At 38.1% G+C, this 16168-nt stretch overlaps 1 protein-coding gene across 3 annotated transcripts in view; it reads right to left on the bottom strand.

The window, feature by feature from the left end:
* GRIK1 (glutamate ionotropic receptor kainate type subunit 1) overlaps window positions 1-16168 on the bottom strand; it is a 154621-nt gene that overhangs the window by 65486 nt on the left and 72967 nt on the right. For all 3 annotated transcript variants that reach the window (XM_039368872.1, XM_039368876.1, XM_039368873.1), the window contains exon 3: window positions 4582-4839. In XM_039368872.1, coding sequence (XP_039224806.1) covers window positions 4582-4839 — 258 coding nt within the window. The remainder of the gene's footprint in view (window positions 1-4581; window positions 4840-16168) is intronic.

Below are 16168 nucleotides of genomic sequence, written 5' to 3'. Positions count from 1 at the left end.
TGCATTTTCCAGCCAGTGGGCAGGGGTTTTTTTTGTTGTTAAATGAATTTTATTATTTAAAACAGGGGTGTGCAAGGCCAATCCATATGTAGCCTTTGAATAATATATAGAAAGCCATAGCCAAACAGTGGGAAGGACTATGACAAAATTTGCTATCTTTGCATTAGGAATAGTAATTACCCAAGTTGTATATTTCATAATTTTATTTCACATTAAAAATTAAAATTTAATGACAAACTTTGGAAAAATATTTCAGAAGCTCACGTGTCTCGTGTAAGTACACCCTAGTATAAGTATTGCAGTAAAAAAGACCCCTTTTAAATATCCAAGATCACTGAACAATTAAATAGTAAATAAATGGAATAACATTTCATAAAAAATTCAGCAAGTGAACTGTTGCATTACTCAGCAATATTTTTTTAATTTTTAATTTTTTTATACTTTTTTTTATTATAATAGAGACATACAACTAACAGAAAAAATGATAACAAATAAAGGATTATCTATGGATTAAAATAAATAAAGAAAAGGAAAAAAAGAACCTAAGGATAGCAGTGTAAAATTAATTGACTCTTAAACATTATTAAATGCATACTGTTAATATGGAAATGTTTTGCTTTCAATTTCTTTGCTGGTCAGTTTTCTCCAACATTTCTTCCAAATGTTGTCCTTAGTACCATGGACAATGTCCATGCTGCCTAGGGAATTTTGGAAGTTGAAGTCTATATACCGGCAATACTGAGATAGGCAGTAAGATGAGGGAGCCAGCCAAATGATGCCCCAGAAATCCAAGGTTCAAAAGGAGATATCAAAATGAAGGAGACAGAATGGTGGTGGTTTAGCAAAGGAGAAGTGGAACAGTCGCTCCCAGGTTATAGAGGGAATGAAACTCAGAAAAATTGGAGTTATGTAACAAGGTAAAGGATGGGACGTACATTTAAACTATGGCACAACTAAGTTAGAAATGCTTGATGTTTTGCTAGTTTTGGCCAAGGACAGAAACAGAAGGAATAAGGTGGTCTATACATAGTGACCGTGTCAGTAGCAGAGCTGACAAACAACTTCCCATTTTATGCATTACTTCTGCGACATTTCTGTAAACAATTAAATAAGAAATGAAAACATAATGAGCTGCTACACAGGAGAAATAGTGCACAGGTATCAAATGCAGAAATTTAAAGTGGAAAGGGTGCTGGAGAAAGTACACACAGTTGAATATTCTGTATGTTTCCTCAGAAAGAAAAGTTGCTTCCAAAAGTATGACTATTGCTATTACATCAGAATGCACACCTTTTTTTCAGATTGAGAAAGCTTCTAAACTTAAATGGTATTTCAGTCCAATAAAAAATAAAAAATAGAAGCACATGTAAAATGGAATTTGATTTCATTTTATGTACATTTAAATTTAATATAAACTATTTGATACCAGTAATTTCTAAAATGATATTTAATGTTTTAATTTTATTTATTTCTATCCCTCCTTTACTATTTTTACAAATAAGTCAATGCAATAAACATATTCAACACACTTTCGCCACCTGTTTTCCCCACAACAATAACCCTGTAAGGTGAATTGAGAGTGACTGGCCCAAAGTCACCCAGCTGGCTTTTGTGGCCTAAGGTAGGATTTGAACTTACAGCCTCCTGCTTATTAGCCTAGTGCCTTAACCACTACAACAAACTGGTTCCTCTTCTTTATTGTCTTCTTTTGTAATATTTTAAATTAAAATTTGATAAGAACTTTTGCAGAATTCTTGGGGTCACATTCAGTGTCTTGGGCAGACAGATGTAGTCTAGAATCTCAAGCTGAATATTTCTAGCTTAACTGTAAGGAAGGGTGGTACAAACATGAATGGATGTGGTTTGCTAAATTCAGTGACTATATATAGGTAGTCCTCAATTTATGAGCATAATTGGGCCCAAAATTTCTGTTGCTGAGCAAAACAGCTGTCTATGACTTTTCTTGTCATAGTTGTTACGTGAATCACTGCAATTGTTAAGTTAGTAACATGGTTGCTAAGTGAATTTGGCTTCCCCATTGACTTTGCTTGTCAGAAGGTCGCAAAAGGTGATCACATGACCCCGGGACACTGCAACCGTCATACATACATGCCCGTTGCCAAGCATCCAAAATTTGATGGACTATGGGGAAGCTGTTATGGTTGTGAAAACAACGGTTCTAAGTCACTTTTTTCACTACCATTGTAATTTCAAACTACCACTAAATGAATAGTTATAAGTCAAGGACTACCTGTATAGAACTCTAGTATCAGCCTTCCAACCATGCATGCAAATAATTCTTCCTTTATGCATATACGTGTACATATATATTTAAGATTTTTTTCCTATTAAGTCAAAAGAAAGCCTGCAAAGAAAGAGTTTGAATACAAGCAAGAGTTGCCTAAAAGAACCCTTTAAAAATGGCAATTATCGTAATGAATCTTCAGCAGATTTGTGAATGGACCCATTTACTTTGCTTTGTATGGTTCCCTTTAACATCTGCAGCATAAGAATTGCACTAATAGAATGCAAACTGATGTATAAAACAGCATAAAGTATCACTCTAGTTACTCTGATGTGCCGGAGTGATTGCTCTCCTGCCAGCTATTGTCTTTGCTCAAGGCCTCACACTGAACTGATAAAATTGACTTTTTTCCTAGTAGACTGATTTTCTTTCAGTTTTAAACATCCAGAAGCCAATAAAAAATACAAACCATTATGACTATTGAAGTGAAAATTGTAGAAGCACTAAACAAATCTGGTTTTGGCTGGATCAAAAAGACTGAAAAGACTTTGAATATAAGGGAAGATATGCAAATTGGCTGCAAATCGACAGCTTGGCTAACTTAAGCTTCTATTGCCAAGGTAGCTTCTTCAGTCATTCCTGAAGGTTATAATAACAGAGAAATGCATCATAATATCTGCTGTAATTACTGTTTAAGACTTCTTGGTTCAAAAATATCCTTTATCATATGGTGTCCTCAGGAAGAAAAATACACATTATAGCTACTGGTAAATTTTAATGGGAGAAAATGGATTAATTAAGGAAAAGTCTAATCCATAATGCCTACAGATCTCTTTTCATATCTACAAATGTATTTTGTGAGGTGACAAGAAAATACATCAAAAGGAAGAAGAGATTATATTACTTTTCAGCCTCCTCCCTTATCCTTTTGGTTTTTTCCCCATTTAGCTACAAAAGTAAATGAGAGCCCATCTGATACAAATATAATCTTGTCATAAGGATTAAAAGGGATCTATCCCTTTGCGATATGCTCTAGCTTTGATTTGAACAGGGCTTCCCACTCCTATATGTTGCATGCTGGGATGGGAGAAGGTAGTTAATATCATTGGGTTTTTTCCCCCTGCTGATAAATTGCAGACATGTTGTCCTTTGATATGCTTCCCTGATATTTCATAGTTTCCTGTTTGAAGAATAGAGTCTGAGTTTGGATTCAAATGCCTACTTTGGACTAAAGAAAAGTAAAAAAACAAACAGATAAATAAATATATAAATGCTATGTAGGGAAAATATCATTAAAAGAATTTGATATTTCTAAATTAATCTAAGATTTACAATAGATACAAAAATGGGCCGACAAACCTTCAGATAAAAAATAAAAATAGAACCTATGGATTACTTGATTGAATGGCTATTCCACTTTCCTCTATTGGCAGTGGTTAAGTGGTTAGAATGCAGTATTGCAGGCTAATTCAGCTCACTGCCAGCAGTTCTTCTCACTGGCTCAAGGTTGATTCAACCTTCCATCCATCTGAAGGTTAGGATTAGGGTCTCAATAAAATGAAGACCCAAACTGCCAAGGGCAATTTGCTGACTCTGTAAACCACTTAGAGAGTGCTATAAAGCACTATGAAGTAGTATATAAGTCTAAGTACTAGTGATATTGTTATTGTGACTCCAATTCATCCCTAATCATGTAAATGGTCATTTCCTGTTTAGAACAATGGACCTTATTCCCAGGCAAGTATCTAAAGGACACATTTTCCATAAAAAGATATAACCAGCATCAAATAGTAATGAGATAAAACAAAAAGCATAATGAGCACAACTATAAATAATGTTTTTAAACAATAAGCATCTCCATGAGACTTCTGTGATGAGGTACTATGAAGAATCATGGAGTCTCCTGGAGGCCTTGCAAGGTGTGGTGATATCACAAAGATCTGATGAAGGCCTCACAAAGAGCAGCAGCTGCTTCAGATGGCATGCTTCATGGGTAGCAAGAAGAAGAAGACAGAGAAGGTCAGCTGGTGATAATGGGGGCAGAGTGAAGGGCAGCCAAAAAGGTAGAGATGGGGGGGGTAAGTGAGGGGGAGAGATTTTTCCTTCTTGCAAGAGGTAGTTGGGCTGAGTGTCAATAATTAGCCCAAGGACACCCATTGAATTTCTGTGGCTGAAGACTGATTTCAGCCTGGTCTTCTTGCAACCATAGTTGTTTATGGTGAATGCAGCAGAAGAAAGCATAGTGCTTCCACAAGTTCTGATCTAATAATTATGCAGGCAGAAAATCAAGAGCATTTCTGTTAATATAATATTTTTAAACGTTTCACGATACTTACTTGTACTGTCTTCATATACAACTGTTACTATCTTCCAGTTGTAATGTAGCACCAAATCTAAAACTGCCCGGCTGATGGCTGCATAGTCTGGATAGAGGTTGATGTAAAAAGAGTCTTTGAGATCCACTGTTGGATGTTTCCATCGTGTCTGAATATGTGGAACTTCAAGTGCATTGCAAATAGATTGTACCGCACTGACTGACGAGCTGTGGGATGGTCCAAATAGTGCAGCTACCCCCAGAGCAAGCTGGTCACATGCTGAGAGAGGGGGGGGGGAAAGGGAAAAGTAATCACCCAGCAGAAAAAAGGGAATTATGTGCTCATCAATACTTCACTGCTTTAAATTAACCAATGATGCTTCCTGGTACAAAATTCATCATACAAAATAAATAAGAGAACTAAAAATAATGGTTTTAATCTTATTACCTTTAAACTGGGCTGGCTTCAAATCTTCCATTTCTGATGGAACATATTAATCAGCCAAGAATATTATAACAACATATTTATTAAATAAAAACTTTATGAATGGCAAAATAATTACAAATATATAACAGTGCAATAGCAGTGGAATAATTTCTAAAAATAAATACTTGGTAAATTGCTATCCAAGGTATCATAATTTGTTTTAATCTAATTATGAGAGTTCAGAAAAATATTCACTTTGGCAAGTTATTTTGATTTTACTGAGATGTTTATGGAATTAAGAACAGAAAATCATTGGCATATTAATTATAGGTATACTAGTATTAAACATTGAATCAAGTTTTTAAAATGTCAGTCTAGTTATTTTAGTTTAAGTTATTTAATCAGCTATGTTTACTGAGAGTTTCTCAAAAAAGGTCTAAGCTCCGAATTTTATAACAATTATAACATTTTTATTGATATAAACCCAATTTTGAATATAATATTTATGAATAAAGCTTTCAATATATCTTGAGAACAGATGAGAGTAATTGTTTTATCATTTTTATTTAATCATAGAAACACTAATTCCAATTAATTCTAATTTCTACTCTGGATTATCCCATGTAAACACATTTTCTGCATTGTATACACACAGAAAATAACAATATATTTAAAAAGTTAACAAGAATTTGAAATATCAGAGGAAATATACAGTTTTTCCTCACACACAAACATTTTTAGGTATAACTACGAATAACAATTTTGTCTGACATATTATCTCCAGATCTAAATGGATACCATTCTATTTTTTAAGAAGATTTGATTTAACTACTCTACAATTCTGATTGGTTGATGGATTGATTATGTGCAATCAGTGTGTATTGAGTGACTTATGTGCAAGTCATTTTTGACTCTTAGAGACCACACTGATAGATTTTCTCCATGACAATCTGTCCCTAACCTGGTCTTTCAGATCTTCCAATGGTGTATTCATCACCACTCTATCCACCTTTCTCTTGGTCTTCTTCTCTTTCCTTCCATTTTTCCCAGCAGTAGAGCCTTCTCCAGAAAGCTAGGTCTTTGCATAATGTGTTCAAAGTAGGAAAATTTGAGCCTGACTATTATTTTTCCTTTTTTTAAACACTCAAACCCTCAGAAAATCAGCCTATAGTAACACTTTTATTTTGTCATCAAAGTGTTGGACTATTGTTTGCTTTTGTTGCCTAATTTTGGCAGTACAGTGAAAGAGTGCTATAGGATTGTATGTGGTCTGTGGATTGTCTTTTCCTGTATTGAGGGTATTATAGATACTCATCTAGGACACTCCTGACTTTGTTCTTATGAGCCAAGATCAGCCAGCACAATACAATTATTCAAGATGATTCAGAAACTGATTACAGGATGTTGACAGAGGATTGACATAGGACTGTTATACACCTAGAGCATATTAAATTATTTTGGCAATGTTTTTGGCAACATCAGCAGACTAATCTGATTAAAGTTGGAGGCTATGCATTTGTCCTTCTTCCTTGAAAATTCAGAAATTCTTTAACAGGCACAATGAAATAATAAGGGAATTTTCAAATTGTTTCAAATCCCAGAATCAAATCACGAGTCTACTCTCTGGTGATATAAAATTGGCTGTGCTTAAGCGAACTTTTTTCTCTTGTGGAACCCATCAAATTCTTGTGGAGAATTTGTGGAATACAGTTTGAAAAATCCTGCTATAATATATGTGTCGAGAATAAGATATTGAATAAAATTAAGGAAAATGTCAGTTTTCAATCTACACTGGTAAGATTGAACAAATAATTACCCAATATTAGATCTCTCTTATCCAACCTCAATCTAATGAGTGGGGGGGACCATGTTTCTATCTTTGAAAAGTTTAGCATTTGAAAACCATCTTTAACAAACAGTATACTCCAAATGAAATAAAATATAGGAAAGAAGACCCCTAACAATATATTTGCCCTGGAGGAGATTATAAAGATGAGTTTTATTTATTTATGTTTATTTTATTTGTTATTATTTTAAGAGGTTTTTAACAGAATAAAAGCAGTGCAAATTTTGAACTGAAGACAAACTGAATAGGGGAAAATAATAAGAAACTGAAAAAGAAAGAAAGAAAAAAAAAGAAAGAAAAATGTAGTAAAGAAGTGGCAATATTAACAGTTGTAAGTACATTTATATTTTTATCCTCTCTAAGATGACATCATAATTTCCTTATTTTTATATTCTATTCTTTCTAATCATCAAATCCACAAATCATCAGTTCACTTTTTTTTCCAGCAAAAAGTCCATTAAAGACTTCCAATCACTAATAAATGTAGTCATTAATCTTTCTTTAAGCAAATAAGTTAATGTTGACATCTTTGCTAATTCCGTCCTCTTCACCAACCATTTCTCCATTGTGGGTATTTCAGAGTCTTTTCATTTTTGCACACATAGTAGTCTCAAAGTGGTAATCATACATGAAAATAATCTTCCATAATTTTTTCTAATTGTCTAATAGTACCAGCAAAAAAGTTCTAATTGAATATTAGTCTTTAAAATTCTTTTATCATTATATGTATCTGAACCACAAATTTTTTGGCTTTTTACAAGGCTATTATTATTATTATTATTAGTCATGATAAAATGACCCTTCCTATTGTCCACATTTCCAACAAAATTTGAAGTACCTTTATACATTCCAGATAATATTTTTGGAGTCATATTCCAATGGTATATGATTTTATAAAACCTCTCTTTTAAATTATAATGTAATGTGAATTTCAATCTTTTCAACCGCTGTTCAAATAATATGTTATAGCCAGAGTTCATACACCTTTTTATGATATAGTCTATCACTTATTATTATTATTATTTACTGAATGACATACAAAAACTGATAGTCTTTATAAATACAAGATTGGGATTCATATAATAGGGAAGCTACCTTAAGTATAGCAGAAATATAGTTGCTGGCCTAGTATAAAAACATAAAATAAAGGAATAGCCAAGTCTTATGTGATCTATTATATATCTCCAATGACAACAAAGATAATTAAAGACATATGATTGTACTTAAAACATCACATAATTCTAAAGAAGATCCTGACACAATTAAGTCCAATCAAGCAAAAGCGGAAAAAGAATGGGAGAAGGATATATCTTCATTATGCTACATACAGCAGGTATGTCTGATCAAATTAAAGTAATGTCTAGGCAAATGTTCTACATTAATGTTATTGCCAGTAAAGCTCATAACATTATGTGGTTAGAATGGTTCTAATATATATTTAGAATAAAGGTATTTGGGATGTTTGAATTAAATATCTGAACAATTTTTCTTAATATGATAAGGACATTGGATACACACATCCTAGAATCCCAAGATACTAAACTAAGTGGAATTTTAATTTTGTAAAGCTAAATTAGGAACAATGTCCTTCAAAATGCATGTACTCTGGGGAAAAAATTGAGACATGCAATTTTATCAAGATAAAAACTAAGCTACTTTACAACCCTCCCCCTAATAATTATTCTTCTAATGAGAAACTAATAAAACTTTGAAATCACTAAAAATAGGGATCATTCTTCAGATGTATTTATTAAATTTATATGCCGCACATCCCACTGTTGAAGTGACAATTATATAATCATATACAATTGGTTTGATCTCAGAGCATAAATCAATAAAATAAGTAATCAGATATAAATTAGAAGGCACAGTGGAAATGCTTTCATGAAATACAAATGGTTTTGGTTGCAATTATGAAAACCCTTAATTTTACAGAGAAAAAAAATGAACTTAGTACTGTTTAGAACTTTTAAAATTCTACAACTGTAAAAACAAGAAGATAAAATAAGTACACGAATAAAACAACTGAAATAATTGTACTAGTACAGTACATAGTGTTGTGTTTTCTGTTTGTTGGCAATTGACGAAGACACATGGTGAAACAACAAGCTCTTTATTACTCTTCTCCTACAACCAAGCAAGCAGTAAAAGGCACGCAGGCCTTTTATAGGGCTCTAAACCCAGACAGCATTAACTAATAGGAACTGGCCATTTTCACGCCTTGCGCATGCGCACAAGGCTGGCGCCGACCAGTCTGGTCCTTGGCAGCTTTTGGTTTGCCTGGGACCGTTTGCAACATTTCTGAGTCTGCTCACCACTCCAGCAGGCTCAGGAAATAACACCCCTCCCCCCTAGATAAAACACACCTTAGCTGGACGCACAGGCACATTGTTCAAAAGGGCATAGAGAGTGGAGTTACACTGGCCTGCACACAGGCAAAATATTTTGACAAAATAATTATTTAACTAAACAAAACACAGCCAAAATCATAATAGTATATGACACTCTGTACTGAATGTTATCCAACATCCTGTTACAGACTAGCAAGGTTCCCTTTCTATTGACAGAAACCTCACATAATCTCCCAGATGTTTGGGTGGGCACTTGGCCCGCTGTGACCTTCTAATGGCCGGTGAGTGTGCCTGGCCTACCTGCTCGCCTGCTAGGCTAGGCAGGCCAGGACTGTGCTGCCCCGAATACCCAGGTGACCCACCCAGCTGCTGACTGGCTGGACCCTCTGAGTCTAAGCCAGTGTACCTTGGAGTGGTGCAAGTCCCCGAGTCCACAATGGACTCCTCTTGGGAACACTGTCCCTCGAGCCCAAGGCCAGCAGTTGGAGAGGCCTGAGTGGCAAAAGTGCCCCAGTATTCTGTAGTCCCCGTGCACATGCCGGAGGTGCCAGAGTCAGGAGCTGCCTCCAAGGCAACCCCCTTTGCTATAGACTTCCTTTCGGAGCAATAGCTGAACTGTGAGAGTGCCCCTGATGGAATTCCCTTTCTGGGGCTGTGTTTGAATTGTGTGGATACCCCCGGTGCAACTTCCTATCTGAAGCACTATCTGAAGTATTTGGATTATGTGGATACCCCCTGTGTAACTCCCTGTCTGGAGCAATAATGGATGTGCGGGTGATCCCCTTTCCTGGGAATTCCTGTTTGGCGCACTTGCGGAAACTTGGGATGACCCACAAACAGCCTCAGTGGCAGTCTCAGCAGCTTGTGAGGCCCTGTTAGGCCTGGGAACCTATGACCCAGAATGCACATTATGGTCCTCCCCCCCCCCCAGAGGAGAGCCAGGAGCAGAAACGTGGCTGTGAAGCCTCCAGCGCAGTTGATCTATGGGTCTGCGAAGAACACGTCCATCCTCCAAGGCTACTTCATATGATAGTGGCCCAGAGACCTTGCATACCACTGCTGTGACCCAGAGATGTCCAGGCCCGTAGTTCCTTGCCCAGACCGGATCGCCCACCTGAAGTTTCCTAGGTGCCTGCAGTTGTGACACCTGTGACACCTGGTCTGGGTGCAACCTGTCCAGTTTGGTGATGAGGCGGCAACCCCAGCGGAGTTCTGCTGGGCTCTTCCCTGTGGCTGTGCAAGGTGTGGTGCGGTGCAAGGTGTGGTGCGGTGCAAGGTGTGGTGCGGTGTACAAGAAGGAAATCTGCTAACCTATGATGCCAGTTACCATAAGTCAGTTTCTTGAGAGCATCTTTGGCAATGCGCGCCATCCTCTCTGCTTGTTCGTTGGACGATGGATGGAAGGGAGCAGAAGTCACATGCCAGATCAAGTTGGCCTAAGAAAAGTCTGGAACTCAAAAGAGGTAAATTGAAGGCCATTATCTGAAACCAGGACATCTGGAAGTCCATGTGAGGTGAAAATTCCTCTCAACACCTGGATGCTTCTGGCAGTAGTAGTGGAGGAAACAGGAACAACCTCTAGCCACTTGGAATGGCTGTCAACGAGGAGAAGGAAGAATTGCCCCTGAAAGGGCCCAGCATAATCTATATGTACCTGTGACCACGGGGCTTGAGTTTCCCCCACCTATGTACTAGGGCCTGAGGCATTTCAGGCCTTGACTGCTGGCACACTTGGCACCTGTGCACCTGTACCTCGATGGCTTTATCGAGCCCAGGCCACCAGAGATGGCTGTGCGGAAGTGCTTTCATCCTTACTATACCTGGATGTCCCTTATGCAGAGAGAGCAAGATTCTAGACCTCAATGAGGCTGGGATGATTACCCTACTACCCCATAATAGGCACCCCTTGAAAGTGGAAAGTTCATGCTTCCTTTGCCAGAAGCTTTGAAACTCTGTATCTGGACACGTGTCAAGCCATCCTGACAACACCCAGGTCAGCACGTGTGTGAGCATGTGATCAGTGGCAGTTTCTGCAGCCACATCCCTAGCATTTAGGGAAGATTCAGGCAACTCCTGAATGGAGAGAATGTTAATAGCAGGAGCAGGATCTGCCTCTATTTGTTTGAGAGGTAATCTGCTGAGGCCGTCTGCATGGCCCATCTCTTTTCCAGGTTTGTGAATGAGTATATTATCATATGCTGACAGGAAAATTGACCATCTCAGCATACATGGGGAAATAATGTGTGGTGTCTGTTTGTTAGTTGTAAACAAACCCAGCAGAGGCTTATGGTCTGTATAGACTGTGAAATGGCGGCCATGTAAGAAATCATGGAATTTCTTTATGCCAGCCACTATGGCCAAGGCTTCTCTGTCAAGCTGAGCGTAATTCTGCTCTGCAGATGATAGAGTCCTTAAATAATATCCTACAGAGACCTGTGTCCCATCAGCCTTCAGGTGACCAAGTACTGCTCCCACCCCATAAGGAGATGCACTGCATGTGATGCATACAGGCAGTTGCCCATTGAAATGCGCTAACACAGCATTTGAAGAGAGCAAGGCTTTAACCTCATTGAAACTCCTTTCATGGACTTTAGTCCACTGCCATGGAGCCTGCTTATCTAATAGCCGGTGTAACGGCTCTGCCACTGCAGCCTTATGTGGGAGGAATGTGTGAGAAATTTAAGAGTCCCAAGAAAGCTTGCAGCTCACTCTTAGACTTGGGGCTTGGGGCCTGCTGAATCCTTGAAACTTGGATTCAGCAGGGTGAATGCCTTGGGCATCAATCCTGAAACCTAAGAAGTCAGTGGAAGTGACTCCTATTTTGCATTTATCTTGCTTCAATTTAAGGCCTGCTTTGCGGAAACGAAGCAAGACAGCCCTTAACCTTTCTGGTAGATTTTGAGATGACTCCCCAGCAATGAGGACATCATCGAAGAAGGGACAGACCCCAGGAATACCACAAAATGTGCATTCCATGATACTTTGGAATATGCCAGGGGCTACATTAACCCCAAATTGCAGTCTTTTAACCTTAAAGGGCCCCCTTTGTGTTACAATCATCTGGGCCTCTGCAGTTGCCTCATCAACAGGTAGCTGATAGGCCTGTGCCAAATCAAGTTTTGCAAAAAGGTGTCCCCCTTTGAGGGAGGCCAGAATGTGGCTTACAACAGGCACTGGATATGCGTGCTATTGCAATGCTTTATTCAATGTGCACTTATAGTCTGCGCATATGTGGACTTCTCCATTAGCCTTTAGAGGTGTTACTATGGGGGTTTCCCATGGACTAGAGTCCACAGGTTCTAAGATGCCCTGCTGGAGCAATTTGTCCAGCTCTGCATCTATCTTGCTTTTGAGGGCAAAAGGCACCCTTCTAGGCTTGACCCTGATGGGCGTGATAGTTGGATCTAAACGTAATGCAATGGGAGGCCCCTTGTAGGATCCTAGCTCTGAACTAAACACATAAGCAAACTCCTTGCAGACTTCTGCAAGGCCCAACGTTTGCAAGTTGTGAAGCCCAGTCACTTGGATTCCCAGAGCCTCAAACCAATCGAGTCCAATAAGACTCGTGCGTTCACCCCCAACTACCACCACATCCAAGAAATCCTCAAAATCCTTACACTGCACTTTGAGCGTGGCCTCCCCCTTCATACTGACTTTGGAATTCTGAAAGTCAGTGAGTATAAAATTCGATGGCCTGAGTCTAACTCAAAGGCCACCATTGCTGCAAATCCTTTTGAAAGTGTCAAGTGAAATGATTGATAGAGCGGATCCTGTGTCCAACTCCATCAATAAGGGAACCCCTTGCAACTTCACGTCAATGCAAAGTTTTTTCTTAAGGGGCTTGTCCTTGAGTATTCTGTCCTCAGAATACTCCTGCACGATGCACAGAAACCCACCCTGTGATGGCTGGGGACCCTGGTACCTTTCTGAAGCAATTCTTCCTGAGGTTGGACCTTCTGATGACCCAAACAGACGGAGGCAATGTGGCCTTGCATGCCACATGCCCGGCAAAAGGCGGAGCGGAATCTGCAGTCAGCTCGCTTGTGGCGTCCTCCACACCCGAAGCACTGAAGAGATGCTCGGGCCTTGTCTGGATGCCCCTTCTGCTGGCTGGTGAAGTCTGTTCACCTCCTCTTCAGGATCTGCTTCTGAATCTTGTCGAGTGTCCTCTTGATGGATGGTCATGGTGGCTGGAGGGTTCCTGGCGAGCCGCAAAGCCTTCACAGTGCTGCCTGCTGCTTCCTCAGTTGCAACCTCTCTTAAAGCATCTTGGAACGATACCTCTTCTTTTGCAAAGATCTTCTGTTGCAGGTCTCTACTTCGTAGACCATACACAAAGCGATCTCGCAGCCTCTCTTCCAGGTGGTTGAACTCATAAGGCCTGGCCGCTTGTCTTAAGGCAGCAATGAAGTCCACAGCAGATTCACCCGACCTCTGGTCTCTCTGCTCGAACGCATGCCTCCAAGCGATGACACATAATTTAGGCTGGAAATGTTCCTTCAGCATCTTCTTCAAGTCAGCGTATGTTACTCACTCCAGAATTGCAGGGGCCACCAGATTTTCCGCTATGTCAAAAGCTTCCTGTCCACAGGCACACAGAAGAGTTGCTGCCTTCAGGCCGTCTTCCCTGATTTGATTTACTCTTGCTACGTATGAATTCCATCTCTCTGGGTGGGAGACATCAAAGTCAGTCAAGCAGCCAATTTTCGACATCGTAAACTTTTACGGCCTTCGCTAATTGCCTCCTCTGCAAGCTAGGATTTTTTGGGGAAAGGGTCCTTTTGCCGAGCTCACTCCAGCGATGCTGCAGGCTGAGTCGTGAATGCAGGACGCTGTCTTCCATCTTCAACTCCTTGGTGAGTCCTATTTGTTCCTTTTGCTTGCAGGGATCCCACCTTCGTCACCACTGTTGTGTTTTCCGTTCGTTGGCAATTGACGAAGACACATGGTGAAACAATAAGCTCTTTATTACTCTTCTCCTACAACCAAGCAAGCAGTAAAAGCACACAGGTCTTTTACAGGGCTCTAAACCCAGACAGTGTTAACCAATAGGAACTGGCCGTTTTTGAGCCTTGAGCATGTGCACAAGGCTGGCACCGATCAGTCTGGTCCCGAGCAGCTTTTGGTTTGCCTGGGACCGTTTGCAACATTTCTGAGTCTTCTCAACACTCCAGCAGGCTCAGGACATAACACATAGCATAAAATTGCAATAGCTGGCTCTTTAGTTTAGTTCAACTAGAGCAAGAAAATGAGTGTAGCATATTCAACATTAAAAACAATTCCATTGTTATTAAGCAATTTGAATTTATAAATGATATGTTTTAGGAAATGAAATATACTAGAAAAATATCAAATTTTCAAAAAAACACAAACAATTTAAAAAATAACTCTAATAACAATAACAGTTCAATAGCGCTTTAAAACAATAATGATTATGAATTTAATAAACATAAGAATTCTTAGATTGAAAGCAATGAAATAAAACAAAAAACTAAAGAGCAAACTATTATTAGCATTTAAAAATATATGCTGAATTCATGATAATTTTAATGAATTATACATATTGTATTAACCCCAAAACATATAAAATTAATGTACTGAAAAAAGAATTAAGATAGTGCTAGAACTTTTATGGGTACTTTTTGTGACAAATTGCATTCATGGTCCAGGAGACTTAAAACTATGAAAAATGATCCTTAAAAGCTAAAAGAATTTAAATCGGATCAATTTCTAACAATTTGAACCTTATGTTTATAGTCTGAAGTCTTTAGTTAATGTTTTATAATCATTGTTTTCCAGATTATTATTTTAAAAGTTTATTATTAATATTCATTATTAACATTTCCTTTCCACAATATGAGGTTCCAAAGCCAAATGTTTAGGCCTACAAATATTTAGAAAATTATAGCAGATTATTGGCCAAGAATGACAGCCTAGCTGCTTATTCAATAGAATTACAAAACTGTAATTTTATCTCCCTTCAATATTACTAATTTTTAATTTTTTTAACATGTTTATTATTTATTTGTTGCCATAAGCTTACATGGCACTTTATATAATGACATAAGCAAAAGTGAAGTATTTGCAATCAGCAGAGAGTGGGAAGAGAGAAGATTAGACATAAAAGATATGAGGAGAACAATTGTGTGTTCACGCAGTATTTATATTTCATTCCCAAATTTTTAGACATGTTTAGCTGTTTATTACCTGGTTCCCCAGGATGCCTGACAAACAGGTAATTAATCAATTTATCTTTTTCTGGAAAAGGTAAACAATACATCAAAAGTCTTGTCTCATCAAAAAACAAAATGGAAACTGCAGTATACAGAGAAGGGGGAGGATCTGTTTGCCAATTTAGTCAATAAATAATGGCTTCTAAAGTTCTGCATATCCAATAGTTTTATGAGCCATTATATTTAACCTGTTTGCCATGCTGTTGTGAGGCATGTAATTATTATTATCTAATAGTAATGCAGTTTATTTTTCTAAAATAAAATGAGCTAAATCTAACTTTTTCCTTTATTAATTGTTAATTTAAATGTTACACTTTTCAATTCTACTTTTAAATTTTATATTTTTGAGATTAAAATATTTAAAGCTGAACTTATAATGCAGACCAATCTTCTCCAAGCTTGTGGAATCCAGAAGTGTTGATCTTCATTTCCATAATTCTTATCCAGCATAAATAACAGCTTTGCTAGCTCAGGATTTGGGGGTAAACCTACAGAATACCACACTTGGGAAAGTGAAATAAATTTCAGCCCATATCACTATGAGCAAGTCTATATTTAAGAAATCTTTCGGTCAATACTTCCATTTAATTAGAAGGGCTTAGCTGAAAATATATAGCAAATCCTCACAACAATGCCATAGGCAAAGGGAAGTGGGTAGAGATTAAATATTTCTCTACAAATAATGACATATTTCTGGTGGTGAACTTTAGGATGTAGACCAGAAATGTCAAACTCGTGATGTCACATGATGT

This window comes from Crotalus tigris, unplaced genomic scaffold (genome assembly GCF_016545835.1).
Source record: "Crotalus tigris isolate CLP2741 ecotype Arizona unplaced genomic scaffold, ASM1654583v1 scf7180000020943.996319, whole genome shotgun sequence".
NCBI classification, from domain to species: domain Eukaryota; kingdom Metazoa; phylum Chordata; class Lepidosauria; order Squamata; family Viperidae; genus Crotalus; species Crotalus tigris.
This window is presented reverse-complemented; position numbering and strand designations above follow the sequence as displayed.